This window comes from Dermacentor andersoni, chromosome 5, assembly GCF_023375885.2.
Source record: "Dermacentor andersoni chromosome 5, qqDerAnde1_hic_scaffold, whole genome shotgun sequence".
Taxonomy (NCBI): Eukaryota; Metazoa; Arthropoda; class Arachnida; order Ixodida; family Ixodidae; genus Dermacentor; species Dermacentor andersoni.
In genome coordinates, this window is record NC_092818.1 from 151,772,857 (window position 1) to 151,787,063 (window position 14,207).

The following is a 14,207-nucleotide window of genomic DNA, read 5'->3' on the forward strand; positions in this document are numbered from 1 at the left end:
TTCGGCTCACCTCTCGGCGCTTCCCTCCGATTACAATAAATGAGGCGCTCGCGTGCTCCAACCGTTGCAACTCGCTACTGGTGCCCCTTGTGCATGCGCGTATATGTAGGAGAGCGGGTTTGGTGTGCGCGTTGTCCTCGGGCGCGCTCTGTCGGAACGCGCCGAGCAGTGCGGCGTCGTTTCGCTCCACCGGGTGTGGGGCATGCGTGTAAGCGCTGGACAGCATAGCCGCGAACGTGTGCCTCCACAGCGCTGGTGGTACTCGGTTCCAGCATGGGTTGAAGGGAAAAACACGTGGACGAGGGCTATATGCAGGCCGTTGTCTGGCGGTTCGTTAGCTGCTTCAACGCGACGTTTGTTCTCCCCATATACGGCATCGTACTGATCGAAAGGGCCGCCACCGTCTGCTCTCGATTTACGTTGCGTAGGAAAGATGGTCCCCATTTTTAAGACAAATTGTTAAAAATAACGGGAAGGAAATATTCGGGAGCAGTAGCCATGACGACACGTTGCGGTAACACAGTGGAATAGTCTTGATTCATTAAACAATTGCATTATGTTAGCGCTCCAGCCTGCCGATGGTGGCTTGTGATAGGAATAAAATGCACTGCTACTCATGAAATGTTCAAATTTGCGGGAATACTGCGCTATCAACGCAAGGCAATCTTTAGCTTCTGATCCATAAACGAAGGCTTAAAGCGAGACCTGCACTTTGAATCGAGCAAAATGTCTGGAGAATGTGCTTCCCTAATATATTGCAGAAATCAGACCCCGGTGTGATGGCCCAAAACGCATCAGAAGAAGCAGCTGAACACTTTGTTTAAGAGTGACTGCAAATTCATTTAGAGAGCTCGCGATCCTGCAAGCTTACTTTCCCGCCCCGTTTAGGAAGAGGGTGCAGAAACAATCAGTGCTCGTTGTCTTCTCTTTACCAGAGGAATTCGGATTTCCAGTAATCCTTCCTCCACCGATACCTTCTACAACAGCGGAAACGCACGAATATACGCCAGTGTCTTCCGAGACACTGCCCGATGCCTTGACGACGGATTGCGCGCACGCGCGAGGTCGAACGCGCGCGCTCCCGCCTCCCAGCCCCGGAAGTGTAGCGAACGTTCGCTGCAGCAGCAGCGCGTTCGCGCGGGCACTCGTCACGGGTTAAATCGCCCATCTGGTGCCCGCGAACTCGCTTTTGTTTCTGCGAACGATGCCGGGGGCACGGCACGCGGCGCTCTCGTCACTCACGGCTTTCTGCGGTTGCACCACGCAATGCACGGGGGCGTCTGCGCGTGGCTCTTAGGCGTGGAGCGATACAGCAGAGACGAGCCGAGTCGGTCCGCTTGGGCTGCTGCTTCAGAGCGTAAACCCCCCCCCCCCCCACCCCCCTTCCTCGATGCGAGGCCGCGAACCGACGTGCCACTGCCCCGCTGCTATTCGCCCCTTTCTCTCCCCTCGTGTTTGCGTGTGTGTCCGGGCGCTGCCCGAACGAAACTGCGCGGCAGCGCGTGCCGCCGACATGCAGGGTCGTCGTCGCTTGGCCTCTTGTTCCTCCCACGCGGCACGCGCAGCCATCATCATTCGCTAGCACAGGCGGACGCGAGCGGCAAACACGCGCTGGTTTGCGTTGGGGCGAATCGAGGCTGCGCTTGTCAGCGCGGAGAGACGCTTGCTCGTCGTACGTGAAGTGGTTGCGGGGAAGAGGGTCTCCGGGGCTGGCAAGGCGTGCGCGGCAAACTAATGCGAGAGCGCGCTTTCGGAAAAGCGGTTTTGTTTTGTTTTCCGTCCTTCTCTTCCTGTCGTTGCCCAGATTATTCAGTTGACTGAGCACCTTTGCATTACGTGTGCTGAAGTCTGTAAACGCGAATGCTATCGACTGTTGTACACACGCGAAGAACGACGGTAGAGGGATTCTCCTTACGCCTGCCGCTCCTCTCCAGCGATGGTACAACATTCAGTAAGGGGATGAACAATTAGCTGTTCCTAGGAAGGCGGACAACGGATGTACTGATGACGCCTGAGGATGTATAGGACATCATCACTGGTTAATGATTGCAGCCTGTAACACTTCATTATGCATTAAACCTTAAAATACAGTAATTCCGTTGTTTATTATTTCAAAGAAGTAAATGCGTACATGCAAAGGTACTGGAGAAAGCAGCTGTTAGGTTCTCTAATTCGCACTGATATAGTTCACAAAAGTAGGTATGATGAGTCAGCAGCAAGAAAGCGAGCATGATGCATGTTCACGAAAGATGATTCACAATATTTCGTGAAAATATATAACGCAACATTATACATGCATATATTTATTTATCATTTATTTATTTAGAGATACGGCTCCCCCAGCAATTTATTTTAGCAGAGTGGCATAATACAATCAGGAGTATAGAAAAAACAACTGGCCGTAAGAAAGAGCTGGTAAAACGTATACATACAGCAATACCAGGAAGGATAAAGCAAGGAAACGAAAAATATTACAAGGGCGACTCGCATAGTTAGACAATATGACGCAAACAAGCAGAAATAAATTCATGTCACTTAACTGATATGCTATGAATTCATTTTTTCTTTGCTGAGAAAAATCGGTCATCTATTTCATTTTAGATTATATTAAAGTGCAATCTAACTACGCATGAGATTATTTGCACTTGCAAAGGTCACTGTTGCTTTCTCTACTAAAAATTCTCTTCCTCCTGCTTTCTTTTCTCCTTGCACTTGACGCAGGTGATAAGCCTCACATATGCGAGTACTGCCAAAAGAGGTTCGCCTTGGCCTGCAATCTGCGAGCTCACCTGAAAACCCACGAAGGTATGGAGTGATGCTCCCACGACCCAGATCACGCCTCTTGTCACGCCCGCATGAATGGGTGTCACAGCGCAGTGATGAACGCCATTCCAGCTCGGCGTCTCATTCCAGTATAGGGCGAAAGAGCTTATTCCTGCACGTACACTTCTATAGCCTGCGTCGCTTTTTTTTTTTCGTGTTGCGTTTATCTACTTCTTAGACTTTACTAAGAGACGTGAAATTTTCATCGGATATATTTACGCCGTATCACTGACTAGGACGCCTATGTGGCAAGGAATGCCGTTTCTTTTGTTAGTTCCCACACACTGAAACATACCCTAGTAGTGGAAGCTTTCGTTCTACCAGTAGAAGTAATAGCAATGCGAAGTGAGAAGTGACTGACCGTTCGCACTTATAAGTTTTTTTCCCTTTTATGAAAGAACCGTGATCTTACTGTTCATGTTTAGCCAATTATGTTAATTTCTTGTCAGAGCGCGTGTTAGTTGTGTTCGGTGTGCTGAAAACAGAAAGTTTAATAATAATATTCCTTTATTACTGTTGTCAAACAACAAATTGATGAAATTCTTCCTCTCTTACTGCTGCCAATCACGATAACTTATAATTTTCAAACTACAATCGCACTAAACACAATAAGTGCATTTATTATTTTCTTTTTGTACTAATAGAGTGTTTTAAACACATCTTGACACTTACACGAAAGAACTTTCGAGAATCACCTCATGTGTACATCCAAAACAAAAAAAGTGGTGGAGACAGAGAGAATAAAGACATCGCATATATTGTCAGCAATGTACGTTTTGGCAAACTGTGGCCGTTGGACACTTATTTCATGGTGGGGCCTTGTACTATGCACTAAGCATTTATAATGCGCAGCACCGCTAACATTGTACTTACAAGTCATGTGAAACAGCCCGAAGAAAACTGATACATGATACACAAAGTTGATCTTATTTGCACAGACTTGCAGGCTACTATATTTTTTAGGTATGCGCTATTATCGATCCATATGACAAATTTCAAGAATCTGCTACCGAGTACCCATGAACTAAGAAAGAAAGATAGAAAGAAAGAAAGAAAGAAAGAAAGAAAGAAAGAAAGAAAGAAAGAAGGAATCGTACATGGTCAATCCGAGTAATTTCCGAAGCGCGATGTTTTCACGCATCAGCAGCTGTACATCGCTTTTTCGAAACTGCGGGTGAAAGCTTTCTCTCCGAAACGTAAGCTCCCTGCGAAACTGCGGCGGTCAGTCGCGGCCAGACAACGACCTTCGGAGGCGCGGGAAGGTAGTTCACCTGACGTTTTGCCCGGGTTTACGAGTGCGTGGAAGAGGTCACGGAAAACGAATAAATAAAGAGCGAAAGTTCGGCGCGCAGTCTATCGGAACCGAAGATGCAGGCTCTCGTTGCCGTTGCCACGGCAAAGCAAAGGCATCCGCATCGTTCCGAATGCATCAACGGCTGCCCCTGGCAGGGAGCCGACCCATCGCTGACATTTACTGCGCTCGCATGGGCGGAGATCGCAACACTACCAGAATTGCACTAAAATTGCCCGAGTGGTACTGGTGTTATACGGCTCTCGATCTCGATCCTTCTATTTCTCCCTCTCTCTCTCTCTCTCTGTCTCTCTCTCTCTCTCTATCCCTATATGTTTCTGCGTCCGCAGAAGGATAACCTGAGAAGACAGCGTAGTGAAGGTTGCTCCGGGTGTTAGAGCGTTTTTATGTCTCACGTTTGACGTGTTGTCCAGACCGTTTTAAAGAAGGCTGACGTCTTGCGGGTCGCCCACACAGTTCCACGTGGGCTGTTTGCTTAGCAGTGGGTTTCCCGAGACGCCCGACAACGTGAACTATACGAGTTTTGCATGCAGCATGCTATACTGCTAGTTGTTTTGTTTTTTCTGCAGTTTTCTTCCATATTCACCTTCAAGTCACGGCTATGGCACATAAAAGTGCTCGTAAGGGCGACCATGGCTTGTGTTTCGGTTGGTTGAACTAACCGACCTAACTCAATATGCGGAGTTGTTCACACGAGAGGTGTCGCGTAAAACGGAGTTTGGGGCACTGGTTTGAACTTATCTGATAATGGCGTCTCCTTCCTTTCGATCACACACCGTAGTTGTGCGAGCGTATCGCGGCAACGAAACATGAATGTAAGTCACCAATTCGTTGCAACTATAATGCTCAAAAAGGACGAGGACACAAGTAGAGAAATAGCGACACGGACGGATTTCTCCGCTCGTGTCCTCATCCCCTCTGCGCAATAGTTATCAATTTGACATGCCAACCCTGCAGTAATTCTAAATCGCCAATATTTAGCTATGGTATAAACGTGATTTACTGACGTCTTGCGCTTCTTTAAGTGCCCTTGCGTCTTCTTCTTTCTCGATTTGTTCTCCCTGCTACAGCGACCCTAAACTTTACCTGCATCCCGGGCCCGTCAGACGAATAAGAAGAGTTTGCTCATTATCACTACTTCCATCTCTCTCATCGACTTTGTTTTCCTCGAATCACGTTCGCAGTCACATATATACGGACCCGCACTGCCATGAACGCGACGAAGACGGCGACGACGAATGCGACACAAATCTCAATCGGGCTGCTTCGCGGAACCCGTGTCGCCTAGAGCGGGACCGATTTGGAGTAATGCGAACCGCCCCGATATACAAGGTGTGTCCGCGAGGCGGTTTACACTACTACTACTACGACTGCTACAAGCAAACCATATACGTATACAGCATCGTCATAGTCATCTCCATCGGCTCGCGTACACGCCCCAGCCAGCGTCGCCGAAAGCGCGCGTCCGCGTTAAGCGCAGTGCGGTGTGTGCGTATCTCCTCTGCCCGAAGCAACACACACGCACGCACACTCAGTTTCCAGCGGCGCCCTGTTGAGGCGCGACAGGGCCGTTCCCACCGCGCTAAGCGCAGTGTAGCAGTAGACGGCCGGGCTCCCGCGCGAAGCGGTGCCTCGGAGCTACGCGTATAACTATAACGCAAGGCTGCAGAGCGCGCTTGGCCACGCGACCCGTATCTCGGCTTCTGCGGCTGTGCGGCCTACATCCCAGTGGACGACGACGCGAGAGTCTAAATGCAAGGGTGGGGCAGCGGCACGACGGCATCGCCGCGCTGTACGACTGCGTTTGCGCACCAGATTGCCACCGCCCGATGGGCGACAAGGGCCGGCCGACGCCGCCAGTCTCCCTCCGTCCTCACTTTTCGGGGCGCATTTGCCGTTTTTCCCTGTCAGTCCCGAAGCGATGCCATATAATGTGGCGCTTCCTGCACCGTGTTGCATTTTGCTTCGTTCTCTTACTTTTCTCGTTTCTCGTGTCCGCGCTGAAGCAGTCGACTAAAAGCCTTCCTTTTCTTCCCCGCGACGTTTTTCGCCGTTCCTTGCTTGTCCGTGTTCTTTGTCGTTTCCCCCATATGCCGAGTTGATAGCGATTCGATAGGGAACAGTTACCAGTCAGTTTGATAGCTTTAATTGTGAGCAGCACTGCCAGTATTCTTCGTTCTGCGTTAAACGTGTTGATGATCACTTAATTAGGAAAGAATGGCAATAACAAATTGCGGAAGCATGCGGGCATATAGTATAAGGGCTCTTGGAATGTTGTTGATCAGCGGAAAAGGGAGTGAGGACCAGTGAGTCGTTTCAGTGGGCGTCTGAAGAGAGTTAAAAAACGTGAGCTGTATGATGATAAAAGTTAAGATTTGTATAGATTCCATTGCACGAAATTTAGTGCTGCTGCGAGCTATTGTAGGGACGTGGATGACACGGCGCCATAATGAACGCTATTACTGGCATCGCATGTGATTTACACTCGTAGTAGCAACACACAGGCGTTTAAGAATTAACGTGAACGTAAAAAAAAAGGAATCTTTGCAATAACGAATCATGTATTTGCTATGTCGTAATGACGGCTGCTCATACAGTCACTTGATGAAAATGCATGCAGTTGCAGTGACGGTGAGGATTTTCATTGCTTCGTTAAGATTCAACCTTGCAAATAAGCAGTTGTTCTATATAAGCGTATTCCTCACGGATACCGTAGTTCATCATTATGCGTACAAGAGCAGCAGCTTCCTGCTAGAGTTAACGAAAAAAAGGCCTTGTGCTTCGTAATCTTCGATGCTTAACTGAGCAGCTAACTGCCTCTCTAGCTGTTTATGACTAAATGCTACGCGTTGAGTTTCCTTATTACTCGCATTTTATCGCGTGCCTAATTCCTTTAGCATTCGTTCTTCAGGCACATGCGAAGTGTATAATAAAGGCGATGAAATAATATGACCCAGGGCAGACACAAGCTGCGCAGCTTGTGCCTGCTGTATCTGTCAATTTCTCGCGAGAAATCTTGGGAGTAACGCCTATGGTGTCATTTCTTTATAACCTGGGGACACTCAGCCAAACGACACGCCTCTCTATTCTTTGGCACCACATAGTGTTTCTCTAGGGACAACGTGGAATAAAATTTAGATTCCGCTACTGGAAAGCTCATTTTCCCCATAAGCATTTTGACGGGTTGGACTCGCTCCAAGGGAACTAATTGCACAGATGTTTGTCGTCTGATAGGTCTCATGCACGATATCAAAGAGCAGAAAAAAGAAAAGAAAAAGAAGGCGACTTCCTTCAAGGTCGCATGGCTCGGAACACACAACGCACTTTATGCGCACCCGATAATTTCACCGACTCGTCACATTCGTAAACGTAGCGCTCACCAAAGACGCTGTTGAGCGTCTGATTTCGTTCGCAAGCACGAACTGGCCACAGTATGTAAGTCTGAGTCCAAGGAGAGCGTAATAACAACTTCATCCATCTATTACAAGCACTAATACCACAGTTGTTTCAAGCTACCTAACTTGTTAGAGAGAATAGATCGCAAATTTTCGGAGCTATACTGTAAGGTCTAAACAATGGGCGTTAGACTATGCCCTCTTTGGCGCTCGGCGTCTGCAAAACAAAACGACCTCCTCCTCTTCTTTCTCTCCTGGCCTTTCCTGAGTGCGACTGCACTAAAACCAAAAATGGCGATGGTCGCAGCTAAGCCGGGAAATTCGAAAACTACGTATACTAAGTGCGGCTGGATAGGCATCTAAAAGCTTTTTACGTATTTCAACCTTACTGCAGTCCAGTAGCAACCTTGAAGCTGGCTATTTGTGCTGACGCAAATAGGCAGACTGAGCTCGGACATTCAGCCTGGGGGCAACAACTTGCCTTAGTTCTTCTATTTCTCTTTTTTTTTCACTGGCGCAAACAGGCTTGTTCGCATATCTATTTCCAAATTTTGTTTCTCGCGAAGCAACAATCGTCGTACGCACACCTTGCACACATGACCACTCCGCGTCGTTTCCAAACCACCGGCTGTTTACTAATGCGCGGGCTCTGGATCGAAGCCAAGACTTCCCGTATCTCTCTGTGCGTCTATGTCGAGAAACACTCGCGTAACTATACTACTTGGGAGCGCATGCACAGGCACCCCAAGCCGCCGTAAGGTTCTCCTTCGCTCACTCACGCTTGCGCTCCCGCGGGCGTGGTAGAGGTGGTGCTTGTGTTTGCACGTCTGTGTGAGACGACGGGCCTGCTCGCTACACAGTTGGCGCGGAAATCCAGTCGGACTGCGAGCGCACGCGCGGGTGTGTGTGTGTCTCTATCTGGTTCCTCCATCGCGACCGTAGATGCGGCGCTCAATTACTGGCGAGGGAGCAACGACGGCTGCGGCGCAACCGCAGTCTGTTCGCTCAAGCGCGAAGGGGGCCGCGCGCGCCGCATGCGAGCCTCGTTGTAGCCACTCCAATATAACGCGTCCAAATGCCTCCCTCCCTCCCTCCCTGTCTCTCTCTCTCTCTCACACACACACACGCACACACACAAACACACACATACACTTCGTCTTACAGCAGCGGATAGTCGACGGCGTGAGCATAGCGTGAGCGACGTCGAAGCAGTCGGTCCTAGTCATCGTCTTCGTCGTCGTCGCCTTGGGAAAGTACCGCGATAAGATCGGCGACCCAGCCCACGCGAAGTGTCGGTGTGTGTGTGTGTGTGAGTGCAGGGAGGAGACAAACCCGCACCCGAGGATTCCCGGGCTCGCGCGGTCGATGCAGGCGCGGCGACGCAATAATACACAGCTGGAGATGAAGGAAGTGCGCGAGTAAGAGGAACTCCACGACGAGCGGGCAAAGCAGAAGCAGCAGTTCGCGTATCGCCTCTAATGAAGGCCTTGAATCGGCGACGAGAAGTTGGCGATAAATATGACCAGCGGGCCTATACAGCTGATTACCACGAGAATATTTATTCGTCTATTTTGCTATTTTTCTTATTAGCACGTTTCCACGCCGTGTGTCGTCGTCGTCGCCTTGGCCAAATTGGAATGTCCTCAGCTGGAATCATATATGCGACGGGGCAGGCCCTCAGCCGATGAGGAGTGCTAGCTGGCTACGGAGCCATAAACGCAATGCGTACTTCCTCGGCTGTAGCGCGCTGTCCGGTGAGACCCTCAAGGGCATTTTGCGTCATGTGCACATACCTTTCATCTTTCGCATTGCGCGAGCTTTATCTCTCTTGGCCACACTTAAAGCAGGCCACCGGTGCCGAGCATCGGTTGCTGTTAACTGCTATATAGAGTGACGTACATCCGGTAGCAGGACGCCACAAATTGTTCTTCCCGAGAAGTGAGCCTTCGGACTACTACTCTGGAATATTTCTCTGGTAGAGCCTCGTATCTGTCGACTTGCCTCACCAGCGCCTTGGTTGTATACAGGACACACTCTATCCGCCTTTCTCTCTCTCTCTCTTTTTTTCTTGTAGTCATACTACGGGAATTCCTATGCCGTCCTTTGAGAAGCCCATAGTTACTGGGGATGCACAAAGAAATGTGTACTAAATATATCAAGATACTCTTATATGTTTGATCGACGCTTGAATGTATGAAATAACGACCAAAAGAAAGATAGTTAACTACGCAATAACTTCTTCACAAGACTCTGTCGCAGACTCATAAATATCCGTTGCAAACTGAAATCTAAAAGAAAGCAGTTTGGAGGGTTTTTCGACTTCGCTCTTCAAAAGTACGTTGCAGTATTAAGTCGCATGCCATTCCTCTTGCGCCTCAATTGTCATATTGGCCATTAAGTTTGGGTTTCTCTTAGCGTAAACTGTGCTTACCGTTTCAAAAAGCGACGATGCGGCCCCTCGCGAAAATGTATTTAGCTAAAGAGTTCCATGTCAACAAAACGCTTCAGCACAGTGCTACCTTTTGTACACCGTTAAGACTATACTTCCCTTATGAACTGCTACTTGGTCGAGCGTTATATTACCGCAACTCACACGCGCTGATGGCCTATGACAGAAGCTGTAAAGGCAGACGTAGATTGGTAGCGCTCTGCTAAAGCTCTCTAACAGAAATATTGTGACTGATTCGCTGCTTCGGCAAAAGTACAAACAACTTAGGAGGAGTAAGCGGTCACGCAGGGCTTCGCCTGCAGAGTCTCTAAAGCCAGCGTTAGAATAATCGACCGCGGAGTGGAGCGCCGAAGCTTCTGCGAAGACTTCCCGCGAATGAAGTAATCGGGGGACGCCAGGAAAGACCACAAACACAGGGGCGTTTGTGCACCGTCTCTATGCTAGCTGCAAGCGCGCGTTAAGGGACAGCGATTACTACGCATGTCTTCGGCCACTTGGTTTCTCTTCGTAGAGTGGCTATAGTGTCGTGTCTGCTTCCTCTCTGCTCCGTTTCCTGCAGACGAATACTAGCGCTCTCATTGGCCACATAGAGCTGCTCGTGACCATCGGCACTACGCCTCTAATCACAGAACGCGGAATCGCTGCTCGAGCAGCGTCAGCAACGGCGGCGACATTAAACGTCGGGACAGTGTAATTCATTCACGACAGTGTTTCGTGCCGTCGCATCATTTGGGCACACGGAGGAGGGACGCGAGTCTACACGGGCGAAGAGAGCGTACGGTGCGAGCACAACTGCATGCTTGCTGCTGTTAGCCTACAATACCGCGTGCACGGCGATTGCGCACCCCGCGGGCAGTGCACCTTCGAGACACGCTGGGCGAGACACGCAGAGCAGCTCTGCCGCTCGCGTTTTAGTTCGCATGCGCTTGACTTCCTTGTGATGCGGGATCCCCGACGGTCATCTTCGGGAGCCAGCTCCGTTCAGTAGCTCGGAGGACAGCGGGCGGTGAACGGTATACATACGCACGCACATGAGGCGCGGTGAGCACTATTTTTTTTTTCTTCTTGCACTATTATCGCGTTTCATTAGCTCGAAGTGCTAATTGCGAGTGCGGCAAAGATGTGCCCGCTATTACGCGCTGCACCGGTGTCTTCGCAACGGGTCGGCTGTGCGTTATAGGTGGTGGGGTATAAAAACTCAATTACAGCTCGATTGGGGGCGCGATAGCAAATGCTCGAGAAGAAGTGCATACTAGCCACAAGAAAGAGAGTGGGGCTCTTCCAATTGTGATTGCATGCGGGCACTGGTTGATTTACGTCTCAGCGAAAAAGTTTTCGGCCCCCTTCAGCGTTCGGCACGCTTGTGATTTATGTGGACGTAAAAAGGAGGAGAAAAAAACAACAAAACGAGCGTGCTAGAAAATAAATGAGTTTAAGGGCAAACGACGCGCAAGCAGTCGAAACGGAATCGACGTAAAGCCGTACACGTAACGCGTTCCCATACACGAGCAAGATTCAGTGCTCACCGAACAGGTTTATTTTAACGTGTCTATTAACTGTATCGCGACGGGATATCAGCGCAACTCTACTGTTGGGCGGCTTCAGTAGCGTTCGAAATCATTAAATCGCAATGTGAATATACTGCCTATAGCTGCTGGCGAGATTTTCCAGCGTTTCTTACTAAAAGCAGCCGAATGAATCCACGTTAAGAGACAGGAAAAGAGTAGTGTGGATCAGAGAGCAAACGGGGATAGCCGATATTCTATAACTGACCTTAGGAAAATAAAAAAAAAAACGCAGCTGGGCAGGCCATCCAATGCGTAGGGTAGATAACCGGTGGACCATTAGTTACAATATAGGTGCCAATGGAGTGCAGTGGAGGACGGCGGTAAATTAGGTGAGGTAATGAAATTAGGAAATTTGCAGGCACATGTTGGAATCGGCTAACGCTACACAGGGGTCAAAGGAGGTCGCAGGGAGAGGCCTTCGTACTACAGTGGACTTTGTAAAATAGGTTGTTGTTGTTGTTGTTGATGATGATGATGATGATGATGATGATGATTAATTCTTGACAGTGTTTACCGCAACACGTGAGTTGCGGCGTCAGTACTCAGCATATTGGACAGACATGGCAAGAATGTTAGTAGGCCACGGATCGCTCGTTGCAAATATAGGTCTCATATACCAACGACACTTAAAATGCCCTCTCACCCATGATCACATGTGGCGGCTGTCATTACTTAAGTAGGACAGCAAGCTCCTTTAATCCAACTTACATTGAGCAATGCCGGATGCGCTATGCTGGTAATAGGTGTGCCTCGTATTATCCGGTACTGGACGGCAACCCTCGGGGGACTTGGCCCAATTGGCTGACCCCAGTGACCGCGTTATTTTGACAATCAGAAGGTCACTCGTTCGGGGCAAAGGGCGAATTGATCGTTGACTTCGATGCTGAAGCCAATCAAGACGGGTATCAAGTGGCGCAGTTATAGGTGGCCTGTATAGGCCTAACCATCTGTATTTGTGTGATCATTTTAGTCCTACACTTTTGAGGCCATGCATAGTTCTGAATACTAGACATGTGGCTCACTGATCATTGAAGCCATGAAGGTGCATTCCCTTCATTTGCCTTATGAACCAAATGCTAACTTGAAAGGATGTATATCGCACTGATAAATTAAGGCATTACATATATTTAGTTCTTCTATTTAGTATGCAGGCAAGCCTAAGTCGCTCACATATTAGTCCATTCTTTAACCCTTTTATATGTAAGGAAATATCTCCCTAAGTACATCTCTTATCAGAATGAGTAACGAGACTTATTGCAGTTCCTGATTTACGCCAATTAGTTTCACGAACACAATCAATGATGTCCAGTGGTGTCACGAAGAATTGGCAATGGATGAGATTGACGCCACTTCGGACATTAGTAAAATAATTCTATTTCATTGATTGCGTCGGCGCCAGCTCAAAACTTGATTCCTAAACTCAAGTATGCGGTGCCAATTTGCACTCATTGCATTCTACTTTCCTTATTGCTTAGGTTGCCGGGATGGCTGAGAAATCAGAGATACTTTCATCTTGTATTCTCGAGACATAAGAGAGGTCATTATTTCCTATGGTCGTGAAACTGCCGGCACTTATTCATGGTGCTTTGAATCCACAAATTAGGCGCAAACCTTAAATTGAAGGCATCTTAGCATAGGTATGTCTTAATGCGCGGCCATTTGATGGCGTAAAAGATAAAGTATCTCGCTCTGGTCTTGTCTCAAGCAATTACCTTGATAATTTGGACTGATTCGATCAGAAATCTGCCATTACAATGGTGAAGCCGAGCGCCATGACGGACGACGCCAACGCTCATTTGCTAGCGTTATACGTCCCAGATTCCCCCCCCCCCCCCCTTCCCCGTGCGTGCTCTTTGAGGGCATTTTCGTCTTTTTAGCACCGCCATCACTGTCGTTCCATTTTAGCTGAGCAACTTGACAAGGCTTGCAGACCTGTCGACGTGGTCTTCTTCCACTCGTAGACTTCCGCCTCACTTTACCTGAATATTATAGGCACTGGACGCGGCAGTACTTCCCAGCTTAGACCTCTCGGTTCACAGTTTCACTGCGTCGAGCCTCATTCCATCCCATTTCTATCGAGTACAGGAACAATAAAAATCAAGTATAATTGAGAAAAATGCAGCCTACTTGAAACCAAGCTGTATAAGGCGGCCTGTGACCGTCACCCCGCCGCTATAGCCTCCACCACGAGCGCCAAAATCACCGGGCATGGCTATAAAAAGGGGGACAGGATCTCTCTGGACAGGCGACGAGGATTGATAAGAGTCACGCGCAGCCAGGTGGCTATGGTGCGCGCCTCTGTGCATAGATAGCTTGCGAAAGTAGGACATAAATACGGCCCGCGCGAGAGGCGTTTCGGCCCCCGTCTGGTCAGCAGGGCTTCCTCGGTTTCGAGCGGTCTCGCGGTGAGTGCTCCGGCCATCGTGCCCGCCGTCTTGTCCCGACGGGGTGACTGTGTCCGCACGGACCACGCCCATCTATACGCGGTAGCCCCTCACCATGTGCACGCGCCCCGCCGCGACAGCGCCTATGGAGTCTATGAGAGAACAAGCCGCCACCGGCGCGATTTCGTGGTCGGTTAGTGCGAGCCAGAGGCAGCCACGCATTCAGAGGGACGAGAGAGAGAAGGAGGGAGACGCCCGGTGATCGATCACATTTCG

At 49.3% G+C, this 14,207-nt stretch overlaps 1 protein-coding gene across 1 annotated transcript in view; it reads left to right on the plus strand.

Annotated features, from left to right (window-relative positions):
* LOC126531401 (uncharacterized) overlaps positions 1–14,207 on the plus strand; it is a 107,653-nt gene that overhangs the window by 82,344 nt on the left and 11,102 nt on the right. The window contains exon 7 of the mRNA XM_050178914.3: positions 2,722–2,805. Within this exon, the coding sequence (XP_050034871.1) occupies positions 2,722–2,805 (84 nt within the window). The remainder of the gene's footprint in view (positions 1–2,721; positions 2,806–14,207) is intronic.